Source organism: Cajanus cajan, chromosome 4, assembly GCF_000230855.2.
Source record: "Cajanus cajan strain Asha chromosome 4, NIPB_CcT2T_4, whole genome shotgun sequence".
Classification (NCBI taxonomy): Eukaryota; Viridiplantae; Streptophyta; class Magnoliopsida; order Fabales; family Fabaceae; genus Cajanus; species Cajanus cajan.
Window position 1 is genome coordinate 64,928,070 of NC_138520.1, and position 19,819 is coordinate 64,947,888.

The 19,819-nt window shown below is 32.9% G+C and overlaps 1 protein-coding gene across 1 annotated transcript; it reads left to right on the forward strand.

Annotated features, from left to right (window-relative positions):
• Positions 1–10,234: 10,234 nt before the first annotated feature.
• Positions 10,235–17,669, forward strand: LOC109802959 (LIMR family protein At5g01460). The gene is made up of 14 exons (XM_020364393.3): positions 10,235–10,829; positions 10,920–11,005; positions 12,269–12,384; positions 12,487–12,597; positions 13,524–13,622; positions 13,732–13,854; positions 15,171–15,233; positions 15,319–15,383; positions 15,507–15,616; positions 15,746–15,860; positions 15,974–16,039; positions 16,415–16,525; positions 17,004–17,070; positions 17,160–17,669. Exons 1-14 carry the CDS (start codon positions 10,480–10,482, stop codon positions 17,205–17,207), a joined length of 1,530 nt encoding a protein of 509 aa, XP_020219982.2. The 5' UTR covers positions 10,235–10,479; the 3' UTR covers positions 17,208–17,669.
• The last annotated feature ends 2,150 nt before the right edge of the window (positions 17,670–19,819 follow it).

A 19,819-nucleotide genomic window follows, 5' to 3' on the forward strand; every position in this document is an offset into this window, starting at 1 on the left:
ATTTGGGAAAATATAGATTAATATTTATTATTTAATTTTTTTTGTTTAATAAGGCATCTTATTTTGTAAAACGTTACTTGTCTCAACATCAATGTTTGAAGTAACTAGCTCTTACTTTAACCTAAAAAGAAAAGAAAAAAACTAACTCCTACTTTGACCACGGGTACTACAAAGTACAAGGACGGTCAATGTGTTGTGAATAATAAAACAACATACGGCCTGTTTGGAAAATTAGTTTTAATTAAAATGTCTTTTTAAAAGGTTGTTATTATATAACAATTTATATTATGAATGTTTAAAATGACTATGACTTAGTTGGAAATGGACATTTTATATGTTATTTTTGGACTTTTTATGGCGAAAAAAAAGTATGACGTTAATGTGGAATATAAATTTATGTTGGGTGTTTAGCTAGTTTACGTAAAATTACATCGAGCATCCACCACGTTCGACGTAAAATGGTTGATAAACAAAAAAAAAACTTCAATTCATGAACACATCTAAAAAATACCTAAATGCTTCAATCCAATTGAAAAGATAAGTTCAAAATAAAAAATGGGTCTTGCCGCCGCGCACCATGAACGAAAAATGCCTAAAGGTCTTGCACTGCTATCGTCGAAAACCAGTGGAGAGGAAAATAGTGTCAAAACATTCACGTGCAGGAATAAAACAATTTTTTTACACAGAAAGATCAACACATGCGCATGAAAGCACTAACCTCAATCCATGAAAATGCCGAAATGCTTCAACCCAATTGGAGAGATAGGTTCAAAATCAAAAATGGGTCTCACCGTCGCTGTCGTCCTCGCTCATCGTGATCGAAAAACACCCAAATTAAGGTCTCATACCACCGTCGCCGAAAATCACTAGAGAGAAAAACAATGTAAAAACACTTGCGCATATGAAGAAGACGTAGGTGCTGGGGAAATAAAACAACTCTTTTTCGTTAGATCAAAAGGGGTCCGACGTAAAAATTGAAATCTACGTCGGACTGTACTCCATATCTGACAGATTTTAATTTTTACATCCGACCCCCTTTGGTCTGACGTAAAAAAGTTTGGATTAATTTTAAAAATGTCACCGCGTATTTTTTATGTTAAGTATTTTTATGACCGATAAGAAAATGCTGACGTAAAAAATTGATTTTCCACTTGTGATTGGACTGTCATACAAGTGATAAAGGGTGTTTCTCAATGATTTGGTATCATCTCAACTTCATGTAAAGTTTTGTTGATGAATTGTATAAGTTTATGCATTTTGCCAACTTCTTGAACTAAGGGGAACCAAGAACCCCTTCAATGTTTGTTTAAGTATAGCAAGAGGTCAACCTCCCTATCTAGTTTGCTCAGATGGGAGGAGTGGCAAAAAAAATGCTTTGAACTGTTGGAAAACCTCCTCACATGTAGGGATGACAAATATACTCGTATATGCGGGTAATACTCGAACCCGTCCCGACTTTGACAGGGAATACTCGGTTTGACCGGGTACGGGTATGGGTACAAGTATGTACTTACCCACCCCGTAGCCGTACACGTACCCGTCCCCTTTCCCATTTTTAATTTAATACCCACTTTCAATTTAATTATATTAAAAAAATTTAATATTTTTTTATGTGTGATTATTTATTATAATATGAGATAGAGAAATAACTTAATTATAATTATAATATAATAAAAAAATAATTTAAAAATATCATATTTTTTTATAAAAAAATAAAAAATAAAAAAATTGACGGGTACGAGTATGAATATACTTGATACCCAATGGGAAAGGGGATGAAGATGAAAATCACATACCCAACAGGTACAGGTACGGAGACGGAGATGAGTTTAACTCGCGGGGACGAGGATGAGTATTATGAAACCCATACCTGACCCACTCTGTTGCCATCCCTACTCACATGCTTCACTCCATTAAAACTTTGAGTATTAAGTTTTATCAATTTTGATGTAATTTTTATTTAAACGTAAATCATGAACATGAAGTCAAACATGCGCTTAGCTTTTTTTTTTTTTTTTTTTTTTTTTTTTTTTAAATTGATGTGTGATTTATTTTGTTTTAAATCTCGATCGGTCATATGAACTAATTTAAATCGTAACTTTAAACTTTAACTTGGTAGTTGGTTCATATATAATGTGACCTTGAAGTTGACACAATAGATCATTGCTTGCCATGAAAATTGACATGGCCGGTGATTAATGTATTATTTCAATCATGATGAAGTTGAAAATTAATGCTCAAAGTAATGATGATAACTTCATTTTTATTTATAAATTTTCAACTATCTCGTATATATGTCACATATGTTGTGATAGAGAAGTCTTATTAATAAAATATAAAAATAATTATGAAATAAGTAAATCTACAAAATTTCCTACCAAACTTGGAAAACAAAAACAAGCTATTATCATTTAGCTTATTTGAATTATTTTGAATATGCACAACTATCATTTCTCTTATAAATACAATCCAACCATAAAGTTAAATACTATATTATAAAGGTTCAATAATTTTTGCACTCCACCAATAACAGAACTTTTGGGAGGGGTTGTCAGTACTCTCCATAATTTTAGCTCCCCTCAATGAATGGCGCTTCTTTGTTATGTTCACTAATGGAGGTGAATCTAGAAGAGACTAGTTTCTTACAACATAACGAATTAATATTCGTATTATTATCAAAAGAAATACTTATATTTAGTTTTTGATTGTGTTTTCAATCAAACTTATCTTCAGAAAAGAATACATGGGTGAAATAGAAAAAGGTTTAAGTAATGGCCAAAGTTTCAATATTAAAAGTAAAATTATTCTGTTTGTATGAAAATTATAAAGGAAGAAAACCCAAAAGAACACAAAATCATTAGCCAAACCCAAATGATCCGTGCTCGAAATTTAACACGGTTTTGTTGATAAAGTGTTCAACCCTTTTCTTTTAAGTGCACGACAAGAAGGTAGGGTGAAAATGGTCACATGTTAATGGTGGGTTTGGCATTTTTTGTCGTCTTAAAGCTAACCCTATTCTTATTTTCAAATGCTTTGTATTTATTATGCGATACTAAAAATTCGGAGCTTGTCACTTACTCTCTCCAAGTGGAGAAGACGTGAAGAAAATAAATTTTGGTCACTATCAAGTAATCAACGGTGGAGTGACAAGGTTAAGTTTAAACGTTGAACACCATTACCAAATGTGATATGGATAATGATACTTTCACATTTGTTTCTTTGTGGGTTAATATTAAAAAAAATGGTTTATTTCTATCCCTTTGTCGACTTTAATTGTGAGTCCTCTACAGAAAACAAACAGAACAATGCATATTTTTCCCTTTTCTCTTCTCTTCTCTTCTCTTTCATTTTCCGAGCTAAGCAAAACAGAATTCAACCCTTGAAATTTTATGTTACAAAAATCAAGCAAAGAGTACACGGTTTAATTAGTTTCGCATTTTTCTACATTAATTCCACACAACACAATGGTTGTGTTCTATCTATAGCTTGCACATAGTTGTCCGTACCATTAAAATTCAAATACGAAAGAATTCCGTACTGTAGTTGGAAGTAAGCAAGTCAAATTTTGCTGTTGTTTGTTTATATGTCGGCACACGTGCCCCACAAACAAAATGTACGAACCTATTTGTACGACCACTACAATGTAGTTTCATAAAAGTAGTGACTTCTTATGCCATGATTTAATTATGTAAATTATGATCAAATTGTGATTTGAATTATAACAATATTCAAATTGACCCATACAATATCGGCTTATAAACTATTTTAACTAATTTATACATTAGTTTGAGGAAAATAAGTTTATTTGATACACAAATTTATTTTTATAAAACTACAAATTAACTTATAAAAGTAATCTAATTCTATAACATTTGTGTACGCAATATTTTCTTCTTCCGTGGATAACAATGCAAAGTAAATATGAAATGCACGGGTTCAATGAAAATAGCAACGTGGCAGCAAGAGCCAATGGTTGATTGTTTATAGATAACGTATCTCTTGAGAATCTAAATGAGGCACCAACATCCCAGTAGGGGGGTTCCACCAAGCCTTATAATTTTGCATGTGACACAAGAAGCCAAATTTACAATAAAGCAACAATAAATAAAATAAAAATGATAGTAGTACGTACCTTGAGCTACTTTACAACTAAATATTTATTTACAACTTGGTTCTTTTGTTTTGTTTAGTGAATTTTGTAAAATTGATTTTAAATTAAATTAATTTTATAAATTGTAATTGATTTTAAAATGAAGTAATTTATGTTTCATTATTTTTATTTTAAAAATAAGTCATTAATAAAATATGGTATATTTTTTTATTCAATGCATAAATTACTTAAAGTTGCTTCAATGTGAAATTAATTATGAATTTGGTGTATATATATATATATTAAATTTAAATTATAATTAAGATAAGATATGTATTTGATGATTTTCAGAGAAATTATAGCTTGCCTATCCCATTTTTGTAATATTGTAAGTTATGATAGTGTTATATTATTCCTAGTCATTTTATATTGTTGAGTTGAATTATTGAGAGACTCTAAGGCTTGAGGATCTCTTAGGAGTTTCATTGATGTTGTGATGGAACCTCTTGAAGATGATTGATGTTTCTTCAAGTTGAACCGACCAAGTCCCTTCTTCTCTTGAGGTTCTTCACGTCAATGGAGGATTGAAGGAGATTCAAGCTTCAAAAGCTTGAAGATGCAACCTAAAGAGGTTCAGTTTCTTTAGAAGGAGAGAAACTTGAGGAACCAAGCACAAAGGAGAAGTTCCTTTGTGAAGTTCTTAGGAGAAGGAGAATTCTCCACAGTTTGGACTCTTGAGTTGAGAGAGAATTTCTGAAAATCAATCTCATAAATGTTCAAAAGTGATTACAATGGAAGGATTTAGGATTTTATAGAAGTAGGTAGCTTAGGGAGCAAGCTAACATTAACCATGATTCACTAGGAACCATGGTTGGGTTGCTTGACCGTCCAAGCTAGTTAAGAGGCTTGTGGAGCAAGCTTCTCACTTAGCTTGCTTGGGAAGCAAGCTAAGGAGAAGCTTGTAGCACAAACTTCTCAAAGCCTTGAAAGGAGAAGAGAAATTTGGCCAAGGAAAGGAAATTAGGCAAGCTAGGCGGCCTTGGTCCATTTTGCTCACTTTGGTTATTTCAAAAATGTTTGATTTGGTTTAGTTAGGTTCATCCAAAAATGATGAGACCTAGCTAAATCAAATCTATGAAAAATTAGGAGTAAAATGAGTCCAATATGTAAAATTTTGCCTAGGCCCAATTTTGGCCTAATTACTAGTCACACCCTCAAGCATTGCTAAATGTCACCCCACTTCTACTACTGAAAAAAATAAATAAAAAAAGTGTACTTCAAAATTAGGTTCAATGGAGTCAAAGTCTCCAAGTAACCTACCCTATAAACAATATACAATGATCAATAAAGTGCCTCACAAATACAAAGGCAAAAATAAGCCTATACAAGGAAACTATGTACAAGTTATATACAATTAGAATTATGCCTTCTCTTCATGATAGAGTAGTCCAAATGAAGAGTACCTTAGGCTTAGAAAGCCCACTGGTCTTCAAGTTTTCCAATTCTTCTTGTATGCTTCTAGTCATAGCTCTAGTGATTGGGCCTTTGGCCCATGGTCCATCATGTTGAGAAAGGGTTTCTGTGGGCAGAGATCCAATTTGATATAAAAGGAAGAGTTTATAAAGTTTATGTTTTGAATATTGTTTTATAAACTTATTTCCTTCAAAAATCTAGAGAAAGAGTTATAAAGAAAGGGACTTTTGTTCCTGGGCTCTCTTTTCTCTCATTATTTTTCTATTCTTTCTCTGATCCTTATTTAAGTTATGTTATTTGTAATTCAAGTTATTAGGAACCTTGAATCAATCCTGCGATTGTTCGGAGTGTGACATTTCTCTTCTCCTTCTTCTACCTTGGCTTTGTGCTACTCGAGGTAAGGGAAGCTAAAAATTAGTGTATGCTGGATGAATTGAGGGTTGGTAATTTCTAAGTTATATATAGTCTAGAATCTCATTTGTGTGTGGGTGTGTTAATGAATTTGAAGTGGGAAGCATGTTAGAAATAGGGTTTTTGAGTTGTTGGCAATAGTCATTAATTCTTTGCAAAATCTTGTTTAAATGTTGAATTTGAGTATATTTTTGAGTTGATTGTGATGTATATACTTGTTGTTTTGTGTTGCATATGTTGGAACCTTGTTAGATTTTATGTTGTGACTCAAAATCGAGTTCTGCACATGCAGAATTCTGATGTTGTGTTGAGTGTGCATTCATAGCACCAAACATTGTTCTAACTTGAGGCCCTTTGTCTCATTCATGCTAGGCACAAGATTGGTGGTGTTGGGTGTGAGGAAAGAGACTCACTTGGGTTGACTAGGCATCAAGCATTGTTTGAATGGCATCAGGCTCGGAACCCTTGAGAGCTCTCTGACTTGGTGATGTTGGGCCCAAAGGTAAGTGGCGCCCAACGTGGCCAAGCTAGAGCTCTCTGTCTGAATTTCATTGGGTGCCAATGTGGTGATGCTAAACAAAAGTCAAGTCGAGACTCTCTACCTAAGATGGGGCTGGGTGTGGTAGTTTGCAACGATAGGCGTGAGGTCTTAAGGACCTCTACCTTAGCCACACTAAGCGTAGGTTGTGTAGGTCGGACATGGACAAAGCAGAGAGCTACTTGCTTGAATACTTATTATTTTAGTTGTTAAATGATGAATGAGTTGCAGAGATGAAATAGTATGTGACGATTGTGTAGTGGGTTGTTAGTTGAGAAGTAGAAATGAGGTGAAAGTTGTGTGTTGTGTTGAAAGTTGTAGAGTTATTCGTTGACTATGTAGTTGTGTTGAATATATGATGATGAAAAAGTTGAATATAAGTAGTGATGATTTAGTTGTTAGATATAAAGTTGTATGTTTATTTCGTTGTTGTGTTGAATATATAAAAAGTTGTTGTGTTGTTGAATTGTGTAGACCACTCAAGACAAGAGGGAAGGTTTTCGTAAGTTGCATATCTCATTGTGTGAATATTATGTTGTGGTGCTCCGAGATACCAATTTTTTGAAAACCCTTCTTGGGAAGTTGACCCTTAAAGAAGATATACTGATTACAAGTGACCAATCGAGTAAAGTACGTAGTCGAAAACTTAATTCCTAACCAAGTATTTGGAGGGTAGTCAGTGGACTAATCTTATAGGAAGCTTGGTTAAGTTAGCTAATGCCATGGTAGGCTTGTACCCAATTGTTTTACCTTTACACTAGTACTAAACTTCCTTGTTTAAGTGACGAAATATGAGAAATCGAGCTATTTTGTTTTGGATTTATATCCAATTTGCTAGTGATCTAGCAAGTCTAAAAAGATTATCTTGTGTTGTCAGTTTGCTAGGATTAAGCCACTTAAATTGTTCACCCTGTATTGTAGGAGATCTCCTAGTTGAAAGGCCTGACGTCACATGTAGTTGCTATGTTGAAATTACTGTGTTATTGTGATGATTAACCTATGTTGAGGATGTTGTGATGTTGAGTTGATGTATGTTGTTGTAAGCTAAGTTGTTGCACTAATATGTGTTGTATATTGTGATGCCTTGTGTTGTTCATGTTGTAGATGAAATGATGATGTGATGATGTAATTGAAGTAGTTTGATGTTTTGTATTAAGCATATATTGTTCCTTTTACTCTTTAGCTTACCCTTGTATGTTTCCATGTGATTTAAACTATGATGATCATATGTAGTATGATGGTTAGGCAAGGATGAGTCTAAAGTCATTATAATGGAGGCCATACAATGCTGTTGGAGCTGGATGTCTTCTAATGACTACCTAGTAGTGGTAGATCTGTATAGACATATGTAATTGCTTGACCGACAACCTAGTTGTATATTTACATTTACTGAATTATTGTATGTATATTACATATACTTATTTAGTTATTTCATCTTTATATCTTTGTGATATAGTACATACTCTAGTATCTATAAGTCAATAATCTTAAGTTAGATGTTTTTTGTTGTTAACTATGTCATACAATATAGGGATTAAGGTGAGTTATTACAATTTTTATTACAAATTCATATAAAAAATATAAAATATGAGATAATTCAAATTCAATTTTAGATGTTAACTAAAAATAAAGGAACTTGTAAGATTCATTATTATGATTTTAATATAAGACTAAATGTGTAAATATTTACTTAAATCATGTTAATCGACATTTCAACTTAATTTCAAATGGCTAAACTTGAAATTAAATATACATTTACACTTTTTTAACCTATATTAAGTATTAATATTGTTTTTATTCGACCTAGAATCTTACAAGTGAGAAAGTTCCTTCCAAAATGAGAAACTTATTTGAAGTTTAATGATAAACATATGTCTATTTGTAAATTAAATTGAGTCAACTTGATAAAGAATGAAAATATTTTCACCTTTACACTTTTTTTATTGTTAAAAAAAGATTGGACAAAAACAAACATTTTGATAACACTTACATTCACAGGAGATCTCCTATCTCTATAGACTCTAAGCTAAGGCATATTTGTTGCAAAAATAATTATACATTACAAGCTAAACTATCCTACACACTCAAAATATCATGGATGAAATAAGGGATGCCAAGGGATAGGTCAAAGATGAATTTTCCCCTCCTTTGTCCTTGCTGGCCGAGTTTGGATTTCAAATTTTAAAAAAGATGATTTTATGTTTTAAAAATTTATCTCCATTTTTATTAGATTTTGTTGAATTTGAGTGAACTCATGAAGACTCAACACAATTTTTTTAGAATTTTAATTTATTTATATATTTTTTAAAAATCAAATTAGAAGTTAACATCTATATTATAATATAATAATATATAAGAAATAATAAATAAGAATCAACTTATAAATACAAAATTTAAGAAATAAATTAACTTTTAATTAAATGCATACTTAATTATTGCCGTAATTTAAATTATTTAATTATTAAAATAATTTATTTGTGTTTTTAATATTTATACAAATTAAAAAATTAACTTTTAATATATATATATATATATATATATATACATATATATATTCATATCTATTTTTTTTTCTCTGCCGTAAAAAAATGTAAAAAATACAACGGGACGGGTATAGGAGCAAATACACGGAGTTATATTCCTGACTGAATTCACACCCAAACTTGATTTTTCAAGTTGAACAAAACTTATACTCAAACTCATATATGATTAAAACGGATTTTTTTTTTTTGTTGTCAAAATCATGTTGAAGTCAAACGAGATATCTATGAGTGCGAATTTAATTATTATGTCTAGATAAAATGACGAAGATAAATATATTTTAGCGGCTAGAAATTAAGTTATACATTACTCAAATTTTAGATCGATAACTTGCAATTCTTTCTCATGATAATTTTAAAAACAAATTAGTCGCATGTTAATCACTTGACATGATAACTTGCAATTCTTTCTCATGTCTATTAAGTTTTAATGGAAAAATTAATAGAGGGGGTTATACTGCAGTCATTGAAAATCTTAGGAATTGAAACTATTTTTTCTTAAACTAAGATTAAGTGACACGTGACTCAAATATTATAGCGTGAAATTATGTTTTTCGCTTTGTTATTATTTCTCATTTTAATCCTTGATTTTTTTAAAATTTTATTTAATTCCTAACTTTATAAAAAAAAATATTTATTATACTTCTTAATGTTAATGAAAAACGTGATGAAAAATAATTAAAATGAATTATTTTCTGAGAGTTAAGGACTAAATGTAGAAAACTATGGGGGAAAAATGCGAATAAATATATGTTTTTTTGGCCAGTGGACCATTCTCCATAACTTGATATTTAAATGGTTATATTTTAAATATTTGACTAATATTCCCACTGACATAAATGTAAAATAAAATCCTCTACAGGTTACGTAAAATTATTTATCACTCCTTCCATCGCACATAACTACAGTTTAAGAATTTCTAAAAACAAAAATTAAGAAAAATATTAAATGTATCACTTTTTTCACCTTAATTTTTTTTTTCTTTCCAAAAATTAGTTTTCAAAAAATATTTATATAAAAAAACTAATTTCTGAAGTAATCGGGAGATGATATAGGCCATTTTTCTGAACGCCCGATAAACCGGCCCAAATAAAGCAGCCCAATTAGAAGAAACTGGGCCGAACGAGCCCGTTACCGAACTCCACCACCACCAACCCTTCCTTTGATGATTCAGAAGACAGCCTGGTTTGAATCACCCTCGCACCAGCGAAGCCCCAATCGAAAATTACTCCTATACCCAAAACCATTTCCCCTACACCCCTCGCTCCTCTCCAACGGTCACGAGGGCATAACAGTAACTCCACCCCTCACATCAAAACCACCACCGTAACCACCACCGGACCCAAACCCCCTTCTCGCTCTAAACCAGATCCCCACAAACCCTAACCCTACCAAATTCGCATTCCTCTGATCTCATCGGAGCGAACATGGGCGATTTCAACCTCGCCCTCGTCATCGTGGCGGTGGTGGTCTGCGTCATCGTCTTCCTCGTCAATGTTTACCTCCTCGTCAACTACCAGCACCCCGACGACGCCAACCAGGCCTACTTCCCCAAATTCGTCGTCGTTTTCGGCCTCTCCGTCGCCGCAATCTCCATCCTCATGCTCCCCGCTGACGTCGCGAATCGCCAAGCGTGCCGCCACGCGATCTACAACGGCGCGTGCAACTTCACGCTCCCCATGAAGGACCTCTGGCTCGCCGTTTATATCCTCGACGCGGTTCTCGTCTTCTTTGTCATCCCCTTCGCCATGTTCTACTACGAGGGTGATCTGGACAAGTACGTCGTTCTTCCTTTGCTTGTTTCGTTGGTTTCATGTTCGCAACCTCGTTTCAATGAAATGTTGTGTGTGTGTTTTTTTTTGTGCAGGACTGTGGGGAAGAGGGTTAAGAGTGCGTTGTTGTGGATGGTGACCACGGCGATAGTGTGCGCCCTCGTTTTGGGCATTTTATATGGTATGGATGAATTCGTGAATAATGCAATGCTCTTGTTTATTTAGTTTGGAGTTCGTGTTATGTTATGTTATGTTATGTGGCTTTTTACTTGCTCTGTGTGCGCTTGAGGTTGGATTGAGATGAGAGTGTTGTCGAGGAATAGGGATTATGGGAATGGGTGTTTTGGTTGTGCGGTTTCTTAAAATTAAAAAGAAAGGTAGGTTTCAGGTGATTAGGGTATGTGGGGGCGATAATTAGAACTAGAGAAAGAGTGGGGTTTATCACATGTGCTGGGGGTTTAGGTTGCTCTTTGTAGCAATGGTAATATGGAGGTTTTAGAGGTTTTGTAAATGAAATTGTGTTTGGTGCTGTGGTTCTTCCTTGATGTCGGCAGGGAGGTGTGTTGGACTGACTGGATTATGGGTATTCGGGAACTTGCCGTGTTGTCTGTATTGCATGATTGGATAATGGATTGGATTTGTTTGAAGGCCTTTTTTTGTAGAACATCCACTTAACGTGAAAAGATGTGGTTTTTTGTTTGGTTAATGATATGGATGGTGAATAGAAATGGAGAGAGAGCGAAAATTATTCTGCATTATTTATTTGCAGGGTTTTTTAAGTGGACTAGGGAAGCAGCTTGGCAATGTTTTGTCCTTTATAAGTAATAAGTAATGCCTAAGTGATGATGGGTTAAAAAAGGAGGGGTTTGTAGTGGATTATTGATAGCAACAAGGGGTAGGATTTTGAGCAAGGAGAACTGAGATTAGGGGGTTAGTATTTGTAGGAATAGTAGATTGATAATGTATTGCAAGCAGGAGCTGTTTCAAAGTTTATGCGAGTGAAATTGTGTAAGGCAATGTGGTTCATAATACAGGATGGGTATTGGGTAGGCAGGAAAGAGTCAGACTCGGTGAGAAGAGAGGACAAGATGTTATTGAAAATTTCTTTCTTTACAATGTTCACTTTTTGATGTAGGTGAACTTGGAAACTGAACATATACTTAAAGCCTTTCTACATAAAATAAACAATTTAAGTATTTAAATTTAAAATTATATTTATAGGTGTAAAAAATACTGCATAATTCATGATCATCCTTAAATTCACAATTAGCAGAATCTAATCATTGCTTCAAGAAGGGAAGTCATCTCTGTCTGTCATTTCTAATTCAATAAAGATACAATACAATCCACCTACAATCATGAGTAATATTTTAAATCTGATGTGGTTTAATATAAAGCTTTAAACTGTTTGTTTATGCTTTCTATTCCATGATTGATATATTAGGGCTTGTTGGTAAGGTGGACTTCACTGTTAGGCATCTCTCTTCATCCACAACTTCATTTCCTAGCACATGGACATACAATAGTGGTGAACCATGTATTGGAAGTGGTGTCCATCAGGTCTTCTTCTGTACTGGTTCTTTTTTTGTTGTTGCTAGTTTTGTTGTTTTCAAAGGTAATATTTTTGCTGCTGCTCATTCTGCTTTATTGTCATCAAACCAGTGCTCAGCATACTCCGCTAGTCCTTCATCAGAGAAAACATGGACCATGCGTACTACCTTTCCAGAATATGTAGTTGCACTTGCTACCATTGTTGGATCTGTGCTTTTTGCTGTAAGCTTATTCTTCAAAAGATTTAATTATCCTGTTTTAAAATTCCTGCTTCATGTGGCCTAGGTTTTTAAGGTTGGTTTGGCTAACATTATACCTTTTCCTATAAAGTGTGAGACTGAATGAATTGGAATATTGTGCTACCTCCATTCCTATATACTAGCATGCTAAAGACACTCTGTACCATTTTGTATCAAGTGAGTGGGTAATAATAAGAGGGTGCAATCAGTTTTTGGGTAATTGTAGTTATAAGGATAATTTTTGAAAAACATAGTAGAGAAATACAGAGTAAGTTGAGAGGGAATCTAGGAACAAAATTGTCCAAAATAATGTGGACACCAAAGGGGGTGATGTAAATAGTAACATTAAATGAATTCACATGAATTAAGAAAGTTGGTAATGTAAATAGTAACATTAAATTGGTTAACAATTTGTATTGTTCTTCCAAAATGACCCTTAAGATTATTGAAATTTATCATCTCACTCTTTGCACCTAATTACTTTTTACCTAATTAATAAATTTGTGCTAGTCATCTTCAATTCTCACAGGAGAGAGAACGGATTAATCTTATTAATTTATAGCATTTATTGTTTATTGACTACAAAAACTGGAAAGTAAATAAAGGGTATTTTGCTCAAAATATAATTATTAAAACTAGCGCCAATTTGAAAAGAGTCTTATAAAAATGGGCAAAACAAATTCCTCTAAGGGTCTTATACATTGGAATAGAGGTAAATATTATTCTATTCTCTTTACTCTTTAGCAATTGAGATTTTGTTATCACCCTAACGATAAAATAAAAATACTGAACACAAAAGGTAGTCTCTTAATGGATGTGTTTATATAAGCCTTCAATACTAAATCACATTAAGTACTGAGTTTTTCTATTCATGACATTTAACCATTGTTTTCTCACTATTCAATCCAGATATTTGGCGGTGTTGGTATTGCGTGTCTTCCATTAGGACTTATATTTTCATTTATTCGGCGTCCAAAGGCTGTTATCACTCGCTCACAGTATATCAAGGTGATATCTATTGTTACTGAATGGGATATATTAAATTGTTGTTTATGTGTGTATTTGGTTACATGATATGCCATTCTATATTTATGATGTGGTTGGTTGATTACTGTAGGAAGCCACTGAACTGGGTAAAAAAGCAAGAGAACTAAAGAAAGCAGCCGAGGCACTCCGTCAGGAAGAAAAAAGTGGTTCAAAGGGTAGAAAGTTTCGTAAAAATGTGAAGGAAGTCGAGAAGGTAAACAAATATTGATTATTTATCAGTTGTCTTTGCTGCATTCTTTCAAGTATTTTTGGGGAAACTGGTGTCAGCTTTGGCTTTCCTTATACTATCTCCTTTCCTATACATAAGATCCAAATACCAAATTCACCAAAATTAAAAAAAGTAATTAATATAGTTGATAATACTAAATTTGTCCTACTTATATATATATATATATATATATATATATATATATATATGAGTTAATTACTTATACAATGTCAGTGTAAAGTTTTTTTACACTGACAACCAATTATATCTTTTAATTATGCCATGTCACTATTAAAAGTAAATGTGTTTACAGTGACATGGCATAATTAAAAGATATAATTGGTTGCCAGTGTAAAAAAACTTTACATTAGCAGTGTATAGGTGATTAACTCTCTCTATATATATATTTTCCTAAAAATACCCTTGTACTACTTTTCTCTCTTAACTAATACTCACCTCTTTCTTTACCAATTAGAATGATGTCTTATATTATTTATTTCTTATAATTAATACTGTTTACTCTCCAAACCAATTAGAATGCATACATTTTAAAAAGTCTATAATTAATGTATTTAATCAAATTAAGAGCACGTTTTAATTAGGGGTATTTTAGTCTCAAAATAATAAATACATTAATCATTATGAATTGGGTCTTATAGAAAGGAACAAACAATTGTTCTAAGTTGAGTCATATAAATAGGAAAGGAGGTAGTAATAAGCTATGAAGTCCGGATACTCCAAAAATGGAAAAGTATTGGTGTCGTATTCGTATCAGACACCGATACGGCTAGGATACATATCCAAGGAGTATCCAATTATTATTTTTTTTTACTTAAAAAAAAATAATAATGGATACGGCTCTGATACGACTCACAATGGCTAGATACGGCTTTATAACATGTGATACGGCTTAGATACGTTTTTCTTACCCAAATGTTTGTTTTATTAATATTTTAAATTTTTATTTTTAGTTTTAAAATTTTTAAACAGAAAAAACCTTTTAAAAGTTAATATACATATTCTACAAAGATACATTTCTCTCTTTTTTTTTTACCAATATTTTATATTTATATAATTTTTTCTACTTTTTTTAACAAATCTATAACGTATCATATCCTTAATTTAAAAAAAAAAAACTTTGTATCTCCATATCCATATCCGTGTCGTACTAAGTATCTAGGCTTCATAGGTAATAGTTTGATGCATGCTGTTATAGTTTGTGGTAGAAAGTATACAGTTGCTGAAGCATTCATTGTTTATGTGATTCTAGTTATTTATTTTCATCTCGCATAATTTTGTAGGAGTTGTTTCAATTGGAAGAAGACGTAAAGCTTCTTGAAGAGATTTATCCACAAGGGGAAAAGGTCTAATCAAATTTCCAACTTTTAAATTTCCAGGCATAATCAATGTGTATTGTTTTTCTCTCTGACTAAGCTTGATTGAATACAGGCTGAAACAACATGGGCACTAACAGTTCTTGGTTATCTGGCAAAACTTGTTTTGGGAGTTTTAGGGTAAGCTATAATGTATGATGCATGATGAATGATGATGCTTTGAACTTTTGTAGAGTTTTACTAAAATTACTTATTTTTAACTGGTGTTATATTTATCTACCTAAATTTTGTAAAATGTAACAGGTTGATTGTTTCAGTGGCTTGGGTTGCTCATATTATTATCTACCTATTAATTGATCCTCCACTTTCTTCTTTCCTGAATGAAGTTTTCATCAAGCTAGATGATGTCTGGGGTATGTTGGAAAACTCAGGCTATTTTTCTTTCCTTCGGTTATGTATAATAATAGATAATAGATATATTATATATAATGTTCATTCATTCAGTTAATCTAGATGATATATTTAATTTGTTCTTTCATCAGGTCTTCTTGGCACTGCTGCATTTGCGTTTTTCTGCTTCTACCTTCTCCTTGCGGTTATTGCTGGTGCCATGATGCTTGGACTGAGACTAGTTTTCATTACTATACATCCCATGAAGTAATTATATTGTGCTGACAAATTTATCATTTTACTCTCTAATTATATTGTTCTGACAAATTTATCATTTTACTCTCCGTTGGATAATAGTATCTCACAATGTGATCTTGCAGGTGGGGAGCAACTCTCATGAACTCTTTTCTCTTTAACGTGGGCCTTATTCTTCTTTGTTCCATTAGGTCAGTTTAGTCTGTACTTTAGATTCAAAATGAGATGTTATGTATATTGATGTTAAAGTTTCTAGTTCCTACCTGAGTGTCATAAAGTTTATAATGTTGCTTTTTGTTCTTTGGTTACATATTATATGAAGAGTCTCACAAGAATGGAAATTTAAAATGGGCATACTCTTATGTTAGGCTTTGATTTTCCCTTTTGAAATTATTAAATTTGGAAGTGGAAAGGGAAATTAAGTCATTGTTTGTGTAGTATTTCAAGTGTTCTGCAGTATAACTAGTAGTGTTCTATATAAAGAAGTGTAAGGGACTTGTTATTTTTATCATGATAATGGCATGCTGTATAACCTCGCTGAAAGTTATATTATTTTAATTTTTCAGTGTGATCCAGTTTTGCTCCACAGCCTTTGCCTACTATGCTCAAGCAACTGCAGCCCAGGAAATATTTGGCCACACTTTGGAGTCTCTTCGAGGAATTAAATATTTGTACAAGTGAGTTAATCTGGATTTCTTCTGTTTCTCCTCCCATGTTCCTGTGGAGCAAAAAAGATCCCTTCTTTTTGGCAACTTGTAAAGCTAGAGCACACAATGGGTTTGCCTACTTATTGTTCCAATTTTGAATTCAAACAAATCCCATATTTTCAGTTGAATTTCTTGAGGAATTGTGCTTCATACACTAAAAATTGACAAACTAAATTATTTATTAAGTAGGCTGTTGGATAATATGTGCAGTAAATTGATGCAACATGTTCGAGGTCCAAAGGAATGTAGATCTTCTTTGTTTTCCTTTTATTTATATTTTTTTTTGTTGGGGGGGGGGGGTGTAAGTAGCATAACCTGCCTATATGATGCCTATATCAAGGTTGTTTTTAGTGATATCCTCAATGAATTAAGACGAGGGCCTGTAAACTTTGCCTAGCTATAATTGGTAGTAACACAATTGTTTGACTCGTTGGTTATCATATTACAGGTACAATGTCTTCCAAATTGCATTTGTTGTTTTGGCTGGATTGACTTTTGTGTATTACGCTGCCTTTGTAAGTTTACCTCTGCAAAGTTTTTGCCCCATATTTTTCATACATGTTAATATCTTTCGGATGCTAAAATGTTCATATGGAAATATCAGGGATGGAGAAGAAAAAAGCCTAGTGACATGTTCCAATTGTCTACATAAGGTATGGCTTAGCCTGGAGAAAGCACTTTCTGGAGTGAGTCATGGGGGATTCCTTGCATCATATCATTTAGAGTGGTTTTTATATTTGGATGTGTTTTGGCCTAGTTGTTTTATGTTGAAAGCAATAGAGCAAGCTGATCATCATCTGAGTAGAATAATTTGGTGCGATCGAATCATTGGTTGGGTGCTAGTGCTACAACTTTGGCCTTTGCTTCTTCTGTAGCCGTTGTATGTATTATTCCTTTGTTTGATTGTGTAATTCCACTCATTATGTAATTAAACGTATTATTACGTGTATGCAAAGAGTACTGGATTCCTACAATACTCTGAGGTAACGGGCGTAACGCAACCCTTGCCAGGGAGAAATTGTACGAGCAGGGTATTTTTCTTTTTCTTTTATTGACCATACATGTTTTTGTACCTCATTCTTTGTATAATAGTTCAGTGGGGCTTTCATGTGTATTACCGTTATGAAGTTTTTATTTTGCATTTGATGTTTATTGATTATGTAGCAAGCTTGCTTATTTTTAACTGAAGTAGCTAATCCTTATGCTTTCTCTTCCCTATGGCATATCCTAAGTTACTACGTTTGATGTGTAGTTTATTCAAGTAGATCACTGTATTTTATATAATATATACAAGAATCATTTTATATAATATATTTCGCTAGGTGAAGAGGATTTCTTGGTCTCTGATTATGCCTTTGTTAATTGTGGTTCATACCCTTCTGAATATGCCTGACTGACATGGATAGCGTCTATGGACTTGCGTGATAGTTCCCCCTATCTTACGTTTCTATCTCTTAGCTGATGCAACGGGTCTTAGCATTCCACGCTTATTCCCTTTAAACCTCTCAAATCCCTTTAAACATCTCAAATCGCTCTTGTCCCCACCTGCCCTGCTCCGTCGCTGCCACCACCCACATGAAGCGTCGCTCGCTGTCCTCCTCCTCCTCCGATGCCAAGAAGCTCTTCTGCTATTCATAGTAACTCCCAATAATGAATTAAGTAAATTACACTGTTATTCAAGTTCGTATTTTCTTTTTATTTTTTAACGTCTCTGCATGTAACTTACCTTATATGAAACCAGGTGAATATTTTGATAATTAAGGGTTAATATCTAATATTTAAGGTGTCAGTATCGTGTTTTTTAAAAAAAAATTAAGGAGAGTTAGTGCAAGAGTAGAGAAAGTGCATTTATTTATAATCTTGTGAAATCTAAGAAGACGTGAATATAATTTCGGAATTTCCTCAATTTAATTAGCATATACTAATGTACTGATCAAACTCTCATCTATTCACGTACTGTTGTGCCTGTGGTAAATTTATTAATTTTTGTAATAATTGTTTTGAAAATGATATTGAGATGATTTCTAATTGATTGAGGGTATGTGGAAATTAAAGGCATCAATTGTTATTGTTTTTTTTTTTCCTGATATATAGTTCCTATTACAATTTATTTACTGTTTTGTGTTGAATTTGTGTGATATTGCAGAATGATTTGAGAGAAGAAGATTCTGAAGAAACAATTAATGTTGAGTAGCGGTGAGCAACGAGTGGGTTTGGTCAGGTTCGGGTGAAAAATGTCCAACCCGTTGTAAATCGACTTTGAAAAAATGTGACCCATATCCGACCGACTGAGCTTTCGATTTGAGGCGGTTCGGGTTAAAACGGATTCGGATTTAAGCGGGTGGGTATAATCGGGTTTGAATTTTTTTGTAGACCAATTTATCTTAACGAAGATGAAGCTTAAAACGATAAAAAATATTTTTAAAATATTGTATAAAAATAGAACGAAGGTGACAATAGATGGTGTAAATAGATTCGTAGTTGAAACATTTACAAACTAAAGAAGCAAAAATAAAAGATAACAAAATTCATAGTTGTTACATGGAAAAGAAATATAAAGTTTTAGATTACAAAACCATAAGAAATCACAGTCACACAAAATGTACTCAAAATGGAGATAAGAAGATGGAAAAGAAAGACAAAGAAAGAAGCAAAAAGATAACTCTAAAAATGGACTAGTGTGTTGAGAAGTTGAATGAGGAAGGAGAAGACAAAATAAATATCTAAGTTATGAGAAAAAGGAAAAAAATAAGTTACAAATTGATGGCTATATTATACTTGAAATAAAGACTTTTAAATTTGGACCATTGTTGTTTAGTTATACAAAAGTAATAAAAATTTAAACTTATCTCATTTTTGGTTGGGTTCGATTTTTAGCGGATTTAAAAATTCAAAACCGAACCCGCCCAATATAACCCGTATAAAATCAAAATTTTAACCCGATTTACCCATAAGACCCGCCCGAACCCACCCAAAAGCAATATTTTTTTTCGGGTTTTTCGGGTTCGGTTTGGGTGTCGGTTTAATGCTCACCCCTAATGTTGAGTGGATTGAAAAATGCTTAAACATTATTTTTAAGTATCCGTGGAAAAAGATTATGAGTTTCTCCTCTTAAAAAATAATTATTATTACCGGTTGATGTAGATAATTAGACCTATTAGTTTGGGATACACTTTTTTGTTTTTATTTTCTTTTGATTTGGCTAAACTTATTTCTATTCTCATGTGTATCTTTTGGATATAATTAAAAGGAATGTTATGTCAC

What these genes read in the sequence shown, in the direction of transcription:
- LOC109802959 (XM_020364393.3), top strand. Translation starts at nt 10,480, where the DNA reads ATGGGCGATTTCAACCTCGCCCTCGTCATCGTGGCGGTGGTGGTCTGC. An exon ending in TACGAGGGTGATCTGGACAA is followed by an intron (nt 10,830 to 10,919) that starts GTACGTCGTTCT and finishes TTTTTTGTGCAG; the next exon opens with GACTGTGGGGAAGAGGGTTA. An exon ending in TTGGAAGTGGTGTCCATCAG is followed by an intron (nt 12,385 to 12,486) that starts GTCTTCTTCTGT and finishes TCATCAAACCAG; the next exon opens with TGCTCAGCATACTCCGCTAG.